At 37.1% G+C, this 17,576-nt stretch overlaps 1 protein-coding gene across 1 annotated transcript in view; it reads left to right on the forward strand.

Moving 5' to 3' along the window:
• The window catches only part of LOC102802510 (uncharacterized), a 29,835-nt gene extending 12,994 nt beyond the window's left edge, over positions 1 to 16,841 (forward strand). Inside the window, exon 9 of the mRNA XM_085496973.1 lies at positions 12,114 to 16,841. Coding sequence (XP_085353099.1) covers positions 12,114 to 12,243 — 130 coding nt within the window. The 3' untranslated portion in view covers positions 12,244 to 16,841. The remainder of the gene's footprint in view (positions 1 to 12,113) is intronic.
• Positions 16,842 to 17,576: the final 735 nt, after the last annotated feature.

The following is a 17,576-nucleotide window of genomic DNA, read 5'->3' on the forward strand; positions in this document are numbered from 1 at the left end:
TGAGTTACAATTATGTGTGTGGAATGAGTTACAATGTGTGCGGAATGAGTTACAATGTGTGTAGAATGAGTTACAATGTGTGCGGAATGAGTTACAAAGTGTGTGGAATGAGTTACAATGTGTGTGGAATGAGTTACAATGTGTGTGGAATGAGTTACAATGTGTGGGGAATGAGTTACAATATGTGTGGAATGAGTTACAATGTGTGCGGAATGAGTTACAATGTGTGCGGAAAGAGTTACAATGTGTGTGGAATGAGTTACAGTGTGTGTGGGATGAGTTAAAATGTGTGCGGAATGAGTTAAAATGTGTGCGGAATGAGTTACAATGTTTGCGGAATGAGTTACAATGTGTGCGGAATGAGTTACAATGTGTGTGGGATGAGTTACAATGTGTGTGTGGGATGAGTTAAAATGTGTGCAGAATGTGTTACAATGTGTGTAGGATGATTTACAATGTGTGTAGGATGAGTTACAATGTGTGTGTGGGATGAGTTACAATGTGTGTGTGGGATGAGTTAAAATGTGTGCGGAATGAGTTACAATGTTTGCGGAATGAGTTACAATGTGTGTGGGATGAGTTACAATGTGTGTGTGGGATGAGTTAAAATGTGTGCGGAATGAGTTACAATGTTTGCGGAATGAGTTACAATGTGTGCGGAATGAGTTACAATGTGTGCGGAATAAGTTACAATGTGTGTGGGATGAGTTACAATGTGTGTGTGGGATGAGTTACAGTGTGTGCGGAATGAGTTACAATGTGTGCGGAATGAGTTGCAATGTGTGCGGAATGAGTTACAATGTGTGCGGAATGAGTTACAATGTGTGTGGAATGAGTTACTATGTGTGCGGAATGAGTTACTATGTGTGCGGAATGAGTTACAATGTGCGGAATGAATTACAAAGTGTGTGGAATGAGTTACAAAGTGTGTGGAATGAGTTACAATGTGCGGAATGAGTTACAATGTGCGGAATGAATTACAAAGTGTGTGGAATGAGTTACAATGTGCGCGGAATGAGTTACAATGTTTGCGGAATGAGTTACAAAGTGTGTGGAATGAGTTACAATGTGTGTGGAATGAGTTACAATGTGTGCAGAATGTGTTACAATGTGTGTAGGATGATTTACAATGTGTGTAGGATGAGTTACAATGTGTGTGTGGGATGAGTTACAATGTGTGTGTGGGATGAGTTAAAATGTGTGCGGAATGAGTTACAATGTTTGCGGAATGAGTTACAATGTGTGTGGGATGAGTTACAATGTGTGTGTGGGATGAGTTAAAATGTGTGCGGAATGAGTTACAATGTTTGCGGAATGAGTTACAATGTGTGCGGAATGAGTTACAATGTGTGCGGAATAAGTTACAATGTGTGTGGGATGAGTTACAATGTGTGTGTGGGATGAGTTACAGTGTGTGCGGAATGAGTTACAATGTGTGCGGAATGAGTTGCAATGTGTGCGGAATGAGTTACAATGTGTGCGGAATGAGTTACAATGTGTGTGGAATGAGTTACAATGTGTGCGGAATGAGTTACTATGTGTGCGGAATGAGTTACTATGTGTGCGGAATGAGTTACTATGTGTGCGGAATGAGTTACTATGTGTGTGGAATGAGTTACAATGTGTGCGGGATGAGTTACAATGTGTGCGGGATGAGTTACAATGTGTGTGGAATGAGTTACAATGTGTGTGGAATGAGTTACAATGTGTGCGGAATGAGTTACAATGTGTGTGGGATAGGTTAAAATGTGTGTGGGATAGGTTAAAATGTGTGTGGAATGAGTTACTATGTGTGTGGAATGAGTTACAATGTGTGTGGATTGAGTTACAATGTGTGCAGAATGAGTTACAATATGTGTGGAATGAGTTACAATATTTGCGGAATGAGTTACAATTATGTGTGTGGAATGAGTTACAATTATGTGTGTGGAATGAGTTACAATGTGTGCGGAATGAGTTACAATGTGTGTAGAATGAGTTACAATGTGTGCGGAATGAGTTACAAAGTGTGTGGAATGAGTTACAATGTGTGTGGAATGAGTTACAATGTGTGTGGAATGAGTTACAATGTGTGGGGAATGAGTTACAATATGTGTGGAATGAGTTACAATGTGTGCGGAATGAGTTACAATGTGTGCGGAAAGAGTTACAATGTGTGTGGAATGAGTTACAGTGTGTGTGGGATGAGTTAAAATGTGTGCGGAATGAGTTAAAATGTGTGCGGAATGAGTTACAATGTTTGCGGAATGAGTTACAATGTGTGCGGAATGAGTTACAATGTGTGTGGGATGAGTTACAATGTGTGTGTGGGATGAGTTAAAATGTGTGCGGGATGAGTTACAATGTGTGCGGAATGAGTTACTATGTGTGCGGAATGAGTTACTATGTGTGCGGAATGAGTTACTATGTGTGCGGAATGAGTTACTATGTGTGCGGAATGAGTTACTATGTGTGCGGAATGAGTTACTATGTGTGCGGAATGAGTTACTATGTGTGCGGAATGAGTTACAGTGTGTGCGGAATGAGTTACAGTGTGTGCGGAATGAGTTACAATGTGTGGGGAATGAGTTACAATATGTGTGGAATGAGTTACAATGTGTGCGGAATGAGTTACAATGTGTGCGGAAAGAGTTACAGTGTGTGTGGAATGAGTTACAATATGTGTGGAATGAGTTACAATGTGTGCGGAATGAGTTACAATGTGTGCGGAAAGAGTTACAGTGTGTGTGGAATGAGTTACAGTGTGTGTGGAATGAGTTACAGTGTGTGTGGAATGAGTTACAGTGTGTGTGGGATGAGTTAAAATGTGTGCGGAATGAGTTACAATGTGTGCGGAATGAGTTACAATGTTTGCGGAATGAGTTACAATGTGTGCGGAATGAGTTACAATGTGTGTGGGATGAGTTACAATGTGTGTGTGGGATGAGTTACAATGTGTGGGGAATGAGTTACAATATGTGTGGAATGAGTTACAATGTGTGCGGAATGAGTTACAATGTGTGCGGAAAGAGTTACAATGTGTGTGGAATGAGTTACAGTGTGTGTGGGATGAGTTAAAATGTGTGCGGAATGAGTTAAAATGTGTGCGGAATGAGTTACAATGTTTGCGGAATGAGTTACAATGTGTGCGGAATGAGTTACAATGTGTGTGGGATGAGTTACAATGTGTGTGTGGGATGAGTTAAAATGTGTGCGGGATGAGTTACAATGTGTGCGGAATGAGTTACTATGTGTGCGGAATGAGTTACTATGTGTGCGGAATGAGTTACTATGTGTGCGGAATGAGTTACTATGTGTGCGGAATGAGTTACTATGTGTGCGGAATGAGTTACTATGTGTGCGGAATGAGTTACTATGTGTGCGGAATGAGTTACTATGTGTGCGGAATGAGTTACTATGTGTGCGGAATGAGTTACAATGTGTGTGGAATGAGTTACAATGTGTGGGGAATGAGTTACAATATGTGTGGAATGAGTTACAATGTGTGCGGAAAGAGTTACTATGTGTGCGGAATGAGTTACTATGTGTGCGGAATGAGTTACTATGTGTGCGGAATGAGTTACTATGTGTGCGGAATGAGTTACTATGTGTGCGGAATGAGTTACTATGTGTGCGGAATGAGTTACTATGTGTGCGGAATGAGTTACAATGTGTGCGGAATGAGTTACAATGTGTGCGGAATGAGTTACAATGTGTGCGGAATGAGTTACTATGTGTGCGGAATGAGTTACTATGTGTGCGGAATGAGTTACTATGTGTGCGGAATGAGTTACTATGTGTGCGGAATGAGTTACTATGTGTGCGGAATGAGTTACTATGTGTGCGGAATGAGTTACTATGTGTGCGGAATGAGTTACTATGTGTGCGGAATGAGTTACTATGTGTGCGGAATGAGTTACTATGTGTGCGGAATGAGTTACAATGTGTGCGGAATGAGTTACAATGTGTGGGGAATGAGTTACAATGTGTGTGGAATGAGTTACAATGTGTGCGGAATGAGTTACAATGTGTGCGGAATGAGTTACAATGTGTGCGGAATGAGTTACAATGTGTGCGGAATGAGTTACAATGTGTTTGGAATGAGTTACAATGTGTGTGGAATGAGTTACAATGTGTGTGGAATGAGTTACAATGTGTGCGGAATGAGTTACAATGTGTGCGGAATGAGTTACAATGTGTGCGGAATGAGTTACAATGTGTGCGGAATGAGTTACAATGTGTGCGGAATGAGTTACAATGTGTGCGGAATGAGTTACAATGTGTGCGGAATGAGTTACAATGTGTGCGGAATGAGTTACAATGTGTGTGGAATGAGTTACAATGTGTGTGGAATGAGTTACAATGTGTGCGGAATGAGTTACAATGTGTGCGGAATGAGTTACAATGTGTGCGAAATGAGTTACAATGTGTGCGAAATGAGTTACAATGTGTGTGGGATGAGTTACAATGTGTGTGTGGGATGAGTTACAATGTGTGTGTGGGATGAGTTAAAATGTGTGCGGAATGAGTTACAATGTGTTTGGAATGAGTTACAATGTGTTTGGAATGAGTTACAATGTGTTTGGAATGAGTTACAATGTGTGTGGAATGAGTTACAATGTGTGTGGAATGAGTTACAATGTGTGCGGAATGAGTTACAATGTGTGCGGGATGAGTTACAAGGTGTACTGGATAGGTTACAATGTGTGCGGAATGAGTTACAATGTGTGTGGAATGAGTTACAATGTGTGTGGAATGAGTTACAATGTGTGTGGAGTGAGTTGCAATGTGTGTGGAATGAGTTACAATGTGTGCGGAATGAGTTACAATGTGTGCGGAATGAGTTACAATGTGTGCGGAATGAGTTACAATGTGTGCGGAATGAGTTACTATGTGTGCGGAATGAGTTACTATGTGTGCGGAATGAGTTACTATGTGTGCGGAATGAGTTACTATGTGTGCGGAATGAGTTACTATGTGTGCGGAATGAGTTACTATGTGTGCGGAATGAGTTACTATGTGTGCGGAATGAGTTACTATGTGTGCGGAATGAGTTACTATGTGTGCGGAATGAGTTACTATGTGTGCGGAATGAGTTACTATGTGTGCGGAATGAGTTACTATGTGTGCGGAATGAGTTACTATGTGTGCGGAATGAGTTACTATGTGTGCGGAATGAGTTACTATGTGTGCGGAATGAGTTACAATGTGTGCGGAATGAGTTACAATGTGTGGGGAATGAGTTACAATGTGTGTGGAATGAGTTACAATGTGTGCGGAATGAGTTACAATGTGTGCGGAATGAGTTACAATGTGTGCGGAATGAGTTACAATGTGTTTGGAATGAGTTACAATGTGTGTGGAATGAGTTACAATGTGTGTGGAATGAGTTACAATGTGTGCGGAATGAGTTACAATGTGTGCGGAATGAGTTACAATGTGTGCGGAATGAGTTACAATGTGTGCGGAATGAGTTACAATGTGTGCGGAATGAGTTACAATGTGTGCGGAATGAGTTACAATGTGTGCGGAATGAGTTACAATGTGTGCGGAATGAGTTACAATGTGTGCGGAATGAGTTACAATGTGTGCGAAATGAGTTACAATGTGTGCGGAATGAGTTACAATGTGTGCGGAATGAGTTACAATGTGTGCGAAATGAGTTACAATGTGTGCGAAATGAGTTACAATGTGTGTGGGATGAGTTACAATGTGTGTGTGGGATGAGTTACAATGTGTGTGTGGGATGAGTTAAAATGTGTGCGGAATGAGTTACAATGTGTTTGGAATGAGTTACAATGTGTGTGGGATGAGTTACAATGTGTGTGTGGAATGAGTTAAAATGTGTGCGGAATGAGTTACAATGTGTTTGGAATGAGTTACAATGTGTTTGGAATGAGTTACAATGTGTTTGGAATGAGTTACAATGTGTTTGGAATGAGTTACAATGTGTGTGGAATGAGTTACAATGTGTGTGGAATGAGTTACAATGTGTGCGGAATGAGTTACAATGTGTGCGGGATGAGTTACAAGGTGTGCTGGATAGGTTACAATGTGTGCGGAATGAGTTACAATGTGTGTGGAATGAGTTACAATGTGTGTGGAATGAGTTACAATGTGTGTGGAGTGAGTTGCAATGTGTGTGGAATGAGTTACAATGTGTGTGGAATGAGTTACAATGTGTGTGGAATGAGTTACAATGTGTGTGGAATGAGTTACAATGTGTGCGGCATGAGTTACAATGTGTGCGGGATGAGTTACAATGTGTGTGCGGGATGAGTTACTATGTGTGCGGGATGAGTTACTATGTGTGCGGAATGAGTTACTATGTGTGCGGAATGAGTTACTATGTGTGCGGAATGAGTTACTATGTGTGCGGAATGAGTTACAATGTGTGCGGAATGAGTTACAATGTGTGCGGAATGAGTTACAATGTGTGCGGAATGAGTTACTATGTGTGCGGAATGAGTTACTATGTGTGCGGAATGAGTTACTATGTATGCGGAATGAGTTACTATGTGTGCGGAATGAGTTACTATGTGTGCGGAATGAGTTACTATGTGTGCGGAATGAGTTACAATGTGTGCGGAATGAGTTACAATGTGTGCGGAATGAGTTACAGTGTGTGCGGAATGAGTTACAGTGTGTGCGGGATGAGTTACAGTGTGTGCGGAATGAGTTACAGTGTGTGCGGAATGAGTTACAGTGTGTGCGGAATGAGTTACAGTGTGTGCGGAATGAGTTACAATGTGTGCGGAATGAGTTACAATGTGTGTGGGATAGGTTAAAATGTGTGTGGGATAGGTTAAAATGTGTGTGGGATAGGTTAAAATGTGTGTGGGATAGGTTAAAATGTGTGTGGGATAGGTTAAAATGTGTGTGGAATGAGTTACTATGTGTGCGGAATGAGTTACAATGTGTGCGGAATGAGTTACAATGTGTGCGGAATGAGTTACTATGTGTGCGGAATGAGTTACTATGTGTGCGGAATGAGTTACTATGTGTGCGGAATGAGTTACTATGTGTGCGGAATGAGTTACTATGTGTGCGGAATGAGTTACTATGTGTGCGGAATGAGTTACTATGTGTGCGGAATGAGTTACAATGTGTGCGGAATGAGTTACAATGTGTGCGGAATGAGTTACAATGTGTGCGGAATGAGTTACAGTGTGTGCGGGATGAGTTACAGTGTGTGCGGAATGAGTTACAGTGTGTGCGGAATGAGTTACAGTGTGTGCGGAATGAGTTACAGTGTGTGCGGAATGAGTTACAGTGTGTGCGGAATGAGTTACAGTGTGTGCGGAATGAGTTACAATGTGTGCGGAATGAGTTACAATGTGTGTGGGATAGGTTACAATGTGTGTGGGATAGGTTACAATGTGTGTGGGATAGGTTAAAATGTGTGTGGGATAGGTTAAAATGTGTGTGGGATAGGTTAAAATGTGTGTGGGATAGGTTAAAATGTGTGTGGGATAGGTTAAAATGTGTGTGGAATGAGTTACTATGTGTGCGGAATGAGTTACTATGTGTGCGGAATGAGTTACAATGTGTGTGGAATGAGTTACAATGTGTGTGGAATGAGTTAACGTGTGTGTGGATTGAGTTAACGTGTGTGTGGATTGAGTTAACATGTGTGTGGATTGAGTTAACATGTGTGTGGATTGAGTTAACATGTGTGTGGAGTGAGTTAACATGTGTGTGGAGTGAGTTAACATGTGTGTGGAGTGAGTTAACATGTGTGTGGAGTGAGTTAACATGTGTGTGGAGTGAGTTAACTTGTGTGTGGAATGAGTTAACTTGTGTGTGGAATGAGTTAACTTGTGTGTGGAATGAGTTACAATGTATGTGGAATGAGTTCAACATTCATTGAAAGTAACTTTGGGAGCCTATATGTTCTTTTAATACTCATCAAAATCAACATGTATACATTTTTGCAAATGATCAGAAAATAAATGCTCAAAACATTAGTTTCCTGCTTCCAGTGTCACTCATTGATCAAAGGACGCAATCGTTGAGGCTTACAGATGTCTCAAAGGGGTGGATTTGAGGGACCAGATGCTGTCATATTACATGTATAGTCTTGGAAGAGCATCACTACGTTGACGTTGACTCAGTAAAGCTGTTTTGAATCCGTATTTCAACTGGGCCTCTGTTAACCACATGCTCAATGACAGTAACTATAGTGTTCTCTTGCTGACTCTGAATATTGCAGTATTTGAGTCTTGCATTCACACAATTTTACAATATATCTAGGCTTTAACAATCACTGCACCATTTTGTAAGGTGGTATGGCTGCCCCATGGCCATTGATCACTGCTGTTCACAAGGCAGGAAAACAGGCTGGCTTTTTTCATTTGTGGCAGCCCTTGTTTACACACACTGGTATCAACAGAATTGTGGAAGTACAAATGATTGCATAATGCAGCACTTGTGTAATATGAATCCTTAATTGTATGATGTCCTCTCCCAAGGCTATAATTGACAATCAATAAAACAGCATGCTCCAAAACAGTGATTATCAATACCTTCATATTTGAGCTGAAAAGCAGCGATACTGTAATACTGTCTTGTTTTTTTAGTTGAAATCTGTTCATATTAATAACATGATTTCCATAGTAATTAGCAAATTCAAGATATATTTCAAGAAGCACTTGCATAATCTGAGTCTCTGGCAAGTGAAGTAGGCCATCATTTGGTTTTAAAATAGGCTTCACAAACAGTCAAATTTATAACACAAGAAAATAAAGTTATATGTGATTTACAGATTAACAATTTTTGCATAAAAGTCACAACCATTTCTTGGTTATGCCTGGGCCAATTGAAAACAGAATTGTCAAAATAAAATAAACCAAAACAACTTGTTTTATTTTTGGTATCAGCACTCACTTGTGCAAACAGTACCCCCTGTATAATCTGGTGAGTTTTATACATATAGGTAACAACACTACACAGAATTGTTGTGGAATTCAAAAAAAAATACTACCCGGTAGTTAGAGGCAAAATACACGAATAGAATTACTCTTGAAAAATAGCTTACATGAAAACAAAAATTAAAATGTGTATTAAATCACTTGCAGCCAACTAATCCCAGCAGCCATATGTGATGTTATTTATTACCCAGAATGCACTATTCCCCTATGCATCTTGAATGCTAAACTGTACAGCACCAACGGCGATAGATGGCGGTTGTCCCCTCATTGAGGTAGGGCAAAAGGTCATCATGCAGTTTGCCTTTTTTATGCTGTTTCTTGAAACAATAGTGAATATATAAATGGTTGACTACTCTTCTGTTATGTCCTGGAAAGAACACTGCAAACCTTTTCACGCAATTTCATAAACAATGACAACCATTTAGCTGCATGTTGGTGGGCAAGTGTTGACAGTCTTAGTAGAAACCTTTTGAAACCTTTTGTGGAGAATATACAAGAATGATCTTATTATTAGGAGGTGCCATTTTAAATTACACTTAACTTGCAGAACATGTTTCATTTTTTTTGTAAACACAATTAATTTTTGACCTTTTTAACTTAGTTTATTGCAATTAATAGTATCTCAACAACCATAGTTTTTGACTCCCGTGTGCGAAGCACAAAAGGGAGTCTTTGCAGTTACCCTGTATGTATGTATGTATGTATGTATGTATGTATGTATGTATGTATGTATGTATGTATGTCACTTTTTTTGTTCCACCGTTATCTCAAGAACCACTAATCAAATTTTCGTGAAACTTGGTACATAGATGCTCTGGGATGATGTGCAGAGTTGATTAGGTTTTGGTAAAAATCTATGAATATTAATTACCTAATTTAAATGATAATTAACTGATTTCAAGCTGCTCCATGACTGTTCCACTGATATTTGAAGAACCACTCATTGGATTTTGATGAAACTTGGCACATGGATGCTCTGAACTAATGCGCAGATTTGATTATTTTTGGGTAAAAATCTGTTAATATTATTAATTACCTAATTTACATAATGATTACTGTAGAATACTTTATTTTCGCTTGGAATTTATTTTCGCTATTTTCGCTGAAGGGATGATTCAGTGAAAATAAAATCCAGCGAATATACTTTTTTTCCTATGTTTCACATTAAATATATCAAAAATCAGTGAAAATAAATTCCATACAAAACGCCCTAAAAGCCTTTTCAGCGAAAATTAATTCCAGCGAAAATAAAGTATTCCACAGTAATCAATTTTTGGCTTTTCCACTGATATCTCAAGTACTAATCATAACATGTCAATAAAACTTGGGACATAGATGTCATATGACACTGCACAGACCTGATAGTTTTTAGGGTAATATCAGTACATATTAATTACCTAATTTGCATAATTAATTAATTTTCAGCTTTTGATATTTCAAGTAGTAATGATCATGTCAATGAAACTTGGTACATAGTTACTTGAGGACTGTGCAGAGACCTAATTAGTTTTTGGATAAATATTTGTGCATATTAATCACCTTATTAGCATAATTAGTTAATTTTCAGCTTTTCACCTGATATCTCAAGTACTAATCATCACATTTCATTGAGACTTGTTACATTGATATTCTAGGACTGCAGAGACCTGATTAATTTTGGGATAAATAATTGTGCCTATTAATTACCTAATTTGCATAATTAGTTAATTTTTTGCTGTTCTATGGCTGTTGCACTGATGTCTAAAAGCCACTCATTGGATTTCAATGAAACTTTTAAAGAGTACCCATCACATTTCAATGAACCTAGGACTATACACCATATTAGTTTTTGGTAAATATTTATGCTTCTTAATCACCTAATTAATATAATTAATTAATACTGATATCTCAAGTATTGATCATCACATTTGAATAAAACTTGGTACATAAGTGCTCTAGGACAATAGACAGCCTGATTAATTTTGGGTTAAAATCTGTTCATATTAATTCTCTAATTAGCATAATAATTAATATTATTTTGGTTCTAATCACATTTCAATGAAACTTTACATTGTGCAGACCTTATTAGTTTTACACTTAAATCTGTTCATATTAGTTACCTAATTTGCATAATTAGTTTTCTGCGTTTCCATCAACATCTCAAGTTCAAATAATTTTGAATTAATTTTGAATGTGTCTCCAATACTCTCAGCACACGGGAGTTCTTTCTAAGCTTTCTTTGATTTTTTTTTTTTTTAGCTCTGCTGTCGACTTTGTCGAACAGAGCTTATCATATGAGTGATTGTCTGTTGTTGTCGTGCAGTGTCCATCGTCATGCGTGTCAACTTTTTACTTTTTTGACTTCTTGTTGAAAACTGTTGAAGTCCAGTTGTTTTGAGCTACCTCAGCAGACAGGCTGCTAGTCTAATGATATCTTCAATTCTTTAATTGAATTGTGCATCAGCTGACAGGCTGCTAGTCTAATGATATCTTCAATTCTTTAATTGAATTGTGCATCAGCAGACAGGCTGCTACTCTAATGATATCTTCAATTCTTTAATTGAATTGTGCATCAGCAGACAGGCTGCTACTCTAATGATATCTTCAATTCTTTAATTGAATTGTGCATCAGCTGACAGGCTGCTAGTCTAATGATATCTTCAATTCTTTAATTGAATTGTGCATCAGCTGACAGGCTGCTAGTCTAATGATATCTTCAATTCTTTAATTGAATTGTGCATCAGCTGACAGGCTGCTAGTCTAATGATATCTTCAATTCTTTAATTGAATTGTGCATCAGCTGACAGGCTGCTAGTCTAATGATATCTTCAATTCTTTAATTGAATTGTGCATCAGCTGAGAGGCTGCATGTGTGTTGACAACTTTAATTAACTTGATGATCACACATTCACATTTGTGTCACCTTGTACACATTTTTCTAGGCACTTCTGGTTTCTCCTGCATGTAGTGAAACTTTCAGATATTGCAGCCCCAGTTTTACTGTACTTGCACCTGTGACCCAAAATTACACATTTTTATGCAAAGATCCAAACCCTTGTATACAAGAAGAAAAAAACGAATAATAATTATATATTCATCAAGAACAGAATTTTTCAAAAACAAAACAGTCTAAAAACAATTTTCTAGGGTGACCAGCATTTTCAAATTGTGATTGGTTGTGTTGCTTTTGGTTTCTAATTATTTCATACTATTTTGTTTATGCAGTAAAGATCCTGGTCTTGAAGAGAGGGTACAGTACTCATTGGAGAGAAATCTAAAGGAGATTGGCCAGAAATGTGTGGAAGAACTCAAAGACAGCATTGAGAGAGTCAGATCCAAGAAAAGAAAAGTCTAATTACAAACATGCTGTTTATACTCAAGATATATACTCAAGAATTTAATACTGAAGAATAAATATTAGTAAACAATGGATTTCCTGCAGCTAAATCACAGGGAACATGGTGACTCGCTGTCCTTCAATTAGCAAGTAATTGTTGATGGCTGCTTGCTTGCACAATGTTGATCCACTGTAATGTGAAGTAGAAATAGGATTCCAATCGAATCATGATAATGTTCAAGGATATAAAACAAGCTTCTCCAAAATGCGATGCTATACGATTCGATGCTATACGATGTGATGTGATGTGATGCTATACGATGTGATGCAATGCCATGCTCATTTATTGTATATTTATCAAAAGAAAATTGGAATTCAAAAATGCTAGAAAGGTCTGTGGTAAGATGTCCTCCTGAATTGAACATGTTAATTTTAATGAACAGATTCTTCAATCAGTTCTCCCGACGAATAAATTGGACTGAAAAAGATTAGAATAATGAAGATTCTGATGTTATTACAAGAATAACTGCCAAATCCATGATGTGCTTCAAATCACATGTCTGCGTTTTATGGCTCCTAGATTGTACCCCAGTCACAAATAAACACTACTTAATAATAACACCTACAAGCTTGTCACATAAATTATACTTTAAAAAATGCACCTGTCAAATTGATACTGGGTGTTGATTTTATGATTCAAGTACAAAGTACTCCACCAACACAGGAATGTGAATTGATTATCAACGTAGCGACCCTGTCACCCTGTCACCCTGCTATGCATGTTGCAATTCAGATAAGCAATGGGAGTACCATATTAGCATTATCTAGATTATTTTACCTACGTTTTATTTTTCCTGAAAATGTGTTTGTGTGTTTAAAATTCCAGACAAAAACAAAAGAATTTATATATATATACAATGACCCTCAAAATGCAGTTTAATGCATTCTGAATTAGGGTACTTATTTTTGAATACAGATACTTCAATATGTATACATTTGCTAATGGTTTTAATAAGTGCACTGATTAAATGCACGTCCCTGTCGAGCTTTTACAGGTAAGAACTGACAATCGTATGTACATTCCACATAATCCGGAGAAATTAGAGCAAAATGAGTGGTTTCAAATTGTTATGATTTTTTTTCAATTGATGGCCAAACGCAATTTATATGAGGCCGTAAAATGTAAATAGTTTTTTCTAATTACAACTGGCACCATGGGAAGTGCTGAAACTTGAATAATGCAACTAAAGTTGAACAAAATTTGAACTTGCTTTGACACCTGTTTTATTGGTAAACCCACACTTTCGAGTGAGAGTTTTATACTTTAACCGTAAAATAAATGATAAAATTGAAAGATCCGTTGCTTTTGCGGTGCACATTGCTGAACGTATGTTAATTTACATATATATAAATAATGTATGCTTATGAATAATTCAATGCATACCACTCAACATTGAAATAATAATCCCCCCCCCAGTCAGAATACTCGTCGTTATATGCTCTTCCTGCTGTGGTTAATGTTGTGGGTTCCAACCACTTTCTTGGCCAGATAGTTTAAGAATAGCAATCCCCTCGTCAACTCTAGACTTCGCACATTGACTAAAGCTCCTTTTAACAAAGGGGCAAGGTCTGATTAACAATAGCGGTTTATAAAATGCATGCCATAGTTAACTGTAGAAATTCAACTTAACATAGGAATACAACTGTAGAAATTACACTCTGTATATGATTACCAGTGAGATCAGTAGCATAAAGACGAGACAGTGGATTTACAGAACAATGGATCACATGACCAAGAGTGGTGTAAGTGACATTAAAGGGAAAGTCCAGGCTAACAACATAATACTCCCAGAGCTAGGCAAATGCAAGAACATGCAATTTACAGTTTTTTATATCACTTTTTATTCTCTAGATATTCAATGAAAATTTATGAATATCTAGAGAATGAAAAACGTTTTTCAAAAAAATGTAAATTGTATTCTCTTACATTTGTGGATCTTTCTCTTGAGGGGTCATTATGTTGTTTAGATTGATGTTTCCTTTAATATGATGCACAGATGGTGACGTTGTGCTTAGAGAGAATACTGGTTTTGACCATATTCCCAATTGTATGAGTAATCTTTACTTTCATGATCAGATCAAAACAATCTAAACTTGTCTAGAATTTCACAAATGAAAATAAACGTCACATAAAATATTATTTGTATTCAAACATAATGTTCAATGTTGTTAACTCCATTTTCCTATTCCATCCGTGATGGATATCTATGCAGTTTTATCTTATCATAGATGAAGGGAGAAATATACAAGGGGGACAATATCTGTTCATGTCATTGTTGACTATGTCATAAAACATTTTTCTTCTGGTTACAATAACTCAGTTTTTTATGAATATCTAGAGAATGAAAAACGTTTTTCAAAAAAATGTAAATTGTATTCTCTTACATTTGTGGATCTTTCTCTTGAGGGGTCATTATGTTGTTTAGATTGATGTTTCCTTTAATATGATGCACAGATGGTGACGTTGTGCTTAGAGAGAATACTGGTTTTGACCATATTCCCAATTGTATGAGTAATCTTTACTTTCATGATCAGATCAAAACAATCTAAACTTGTCTAGAATTTCACAAATGAAAATAAACGTCACATAAAATATTATTTGTATTCAAACATAATGTTCAATGTTGTTAACTCCATTTTCCTATTCCATCCGTGATGGATATCTATGCAGTTTTATCTTATCATAGATGAAGGGAGAAATATACAAGGGGGATAATATCTGTTCATGTCATTGTTGACTATGTCATAAAACATTTTTCTTCTGGTTACAATAACTCAGTTTTTTTGACTAGTAAGTATTCAAGATGAGGGTTAACATTTGGCTAGAATAAGACATTTATACTGCTGATATTGAAAAAGATATTCGCAAAGATAGTGTAGTAAACTGATATGTTTTCACTATGTTTAAATCATTTTTGCTTCCAAAAGTGACAAGTACACTTGTTTTTGTTCACTTTTAGTCAGAATTTTCTGAGCAAAATCGTGTTTAGATGTATTATTGCATTGTTTCATCCAATGAGAAGATTGTACCAGACAGCAAGTGCATCGATAGTTTGCATTTATTTATATCTGGATTCTTAATGGACAAGGTTGTGATAGTTTCACTATGTTCTTACTACACCCCATGTATTCATGAAGCTTACTGCACACTGTCATTTAGTGACTGAATTGCTTGTGTATTCAAAACACCAACACTAGATGAAAATCCTTAGATCAGGAAGCACACTTGCTCAATAAAGTCATCTTCTCATTGGACCATTAGTCTCTAGGGTTGATGGTCTGTGGACCAATAGAAAGAATAACCACTGGCTGTGAAGCTTCAGGCTGGCGTCGTGGTACGAATCGAGCCCTCTGATTGGGTGCCGTCATGGTACGAATCAAGCCCTCTGATTGGGTGCCGTCGTGGTACGAATCAAGCCCTCTGATTGGGTGCATGACAGAAAAATGAAACAGGAGTGTAATCCTCACTGCTCACCCCATTTCAACATTTTGTCTGATGTCGTGGCGTCACTCCTCATGTAGACTAATCCTATCATGAGAAATTGATTACAATAGCAGTCACCTCCTGTACAAAAAAGTGCTACACTATTTAAAATGGAAAAAGGTGTTGCTTGCACTTTATTCTTGGTTCTGCCATGGATTTACCAATCAAGTTGGCATTTGTTGAAGTGTAGGATTGAACATAATCAATATTGTTATTCAACTTACAGTTCCATCAGTAGGATGGTGTGTGGTGGTCTTGTGCCCACTTGTTGCTAGGCAGCCATCTTTGAAATTACCGGAGCTTGAGACCACTATAAATAGATCTCCGGGGTGTTATGGGAGTCAAAGCATATATGCATGTCACAGAATGTTCTATGTTGCCAAGATGTGCACCATTACCATATTTCAACCATTGTTTTTCACCGGTTTTAGTTGACAGGTGATGAAAATGTTGAATGTTTGCTCCCGAACATAAGGCAGAATTTAATATGTTGATGAGAACCTGTCAACAAACAAGGTGCGATCTGATTGGCCTTACTGTGCTGGTTGGGTAACCAAATCAGATACAACCTTGTAAGTTGCTTCAATTTGACTTTGTTGGTAATCTGAAAATACCACTATGCCTTTTCCATGTTGCTTAAAATTACAAACCAATCATACAGATTTTAGTATGTAGTTTATCACTAAACAGTTTAAATTTTTTTGAATTTTATAGAAATTTTAAAATGTTTGTAAAATATAACTTCAAATTGTATATTTTTTTGTTTAAATTTTTTGATATTAGCCATTTAATATCTAGTCAAGTGCATTTTCAATTTTTTTTATCCATATTCAAACTGGAAACATTTGATACAGCCACTTGGGTTTGTTATTGTCAGTTTGAAGAAAGTTGAAGATTCATATCTGGTGAATTTTGATTTTGTTTCCTACAAATGAGACAATGACGCCCACATCTTTGTGGGAATGTACTTCACAGAGGCTAGTACCAATTACATGCAATTATACGGTACTATTATAAGTACAGAAATATGTAAGAAAATATCAGTCATTGAATAAATAATCCACCTGAACTAGTTTACCGAGTTGATGTTTTTTTTTTCAACTTCATCACACTGAAGATGTTTCAGCACAATAGTAGTGGTTGGTTTCTGACCGTGTAAAAATTATCCATGATTTCAAGTCCAAAATCACAAAAATGAATGTACAGCATTTAATCAAGTTTCTAAAAGTATACACCAAACAAACTCCTTAAATGATAGATTTCAACACTGATAATACCTTTTCAGATAATGACAAGCAGTTGAATAATTAACACAAATGTGTCCACAATCCTAGAGCAAATATGTAAAGTGAGTAAAATAACAAACCTGTACTACCATAGATTACTTCACATTTTGCCTACAGGTATAATGGAAATTACTGTAAAATACTTAATCTTAGCTGGAATTAATTTTCGCTGAAAGTCTTTTTTGGGCGTTTTGTATGGAATTTATTTTCAGTTTTTTGACGAGCTGAATGTAAAATATAGGGAAAAAGGTATATTCGCTGGATTTTATTTTCACAGATTTTATATTTTACAGTAATGATGAATTAACAATAGATCAGATGTCTATATTCTTGTTTAAGCATCGTAGAGCTACTGTTTCTGCAATGACATTTTCTTTTGTCGAGCCATCAGTTGCAACATGCTAAGACAATCTAAAACTTCATCACATGTGGCAAATGATCAACATTTTTTAAACAAGACCACACATAGTTGGTCAATGAGGGCGCTCTTAACAGACATGATATTCTCGCTGGTTCAAATG

Source organism: Saccoglossus kowalevskii, chromosome 3 (assembly GCF_978046115.1).
Source record: "Saccoglossus kowalevskii chromosome 3, keSacKowa6.1, whole genome shotgun sequence".
Classification (NCBI taxonomy): Eukaryota; Metazoa; Hemichordata; class Enteropneusta; family Harrimaniidae; genus Saccoglossus; species Saccoglossus kowalevskii.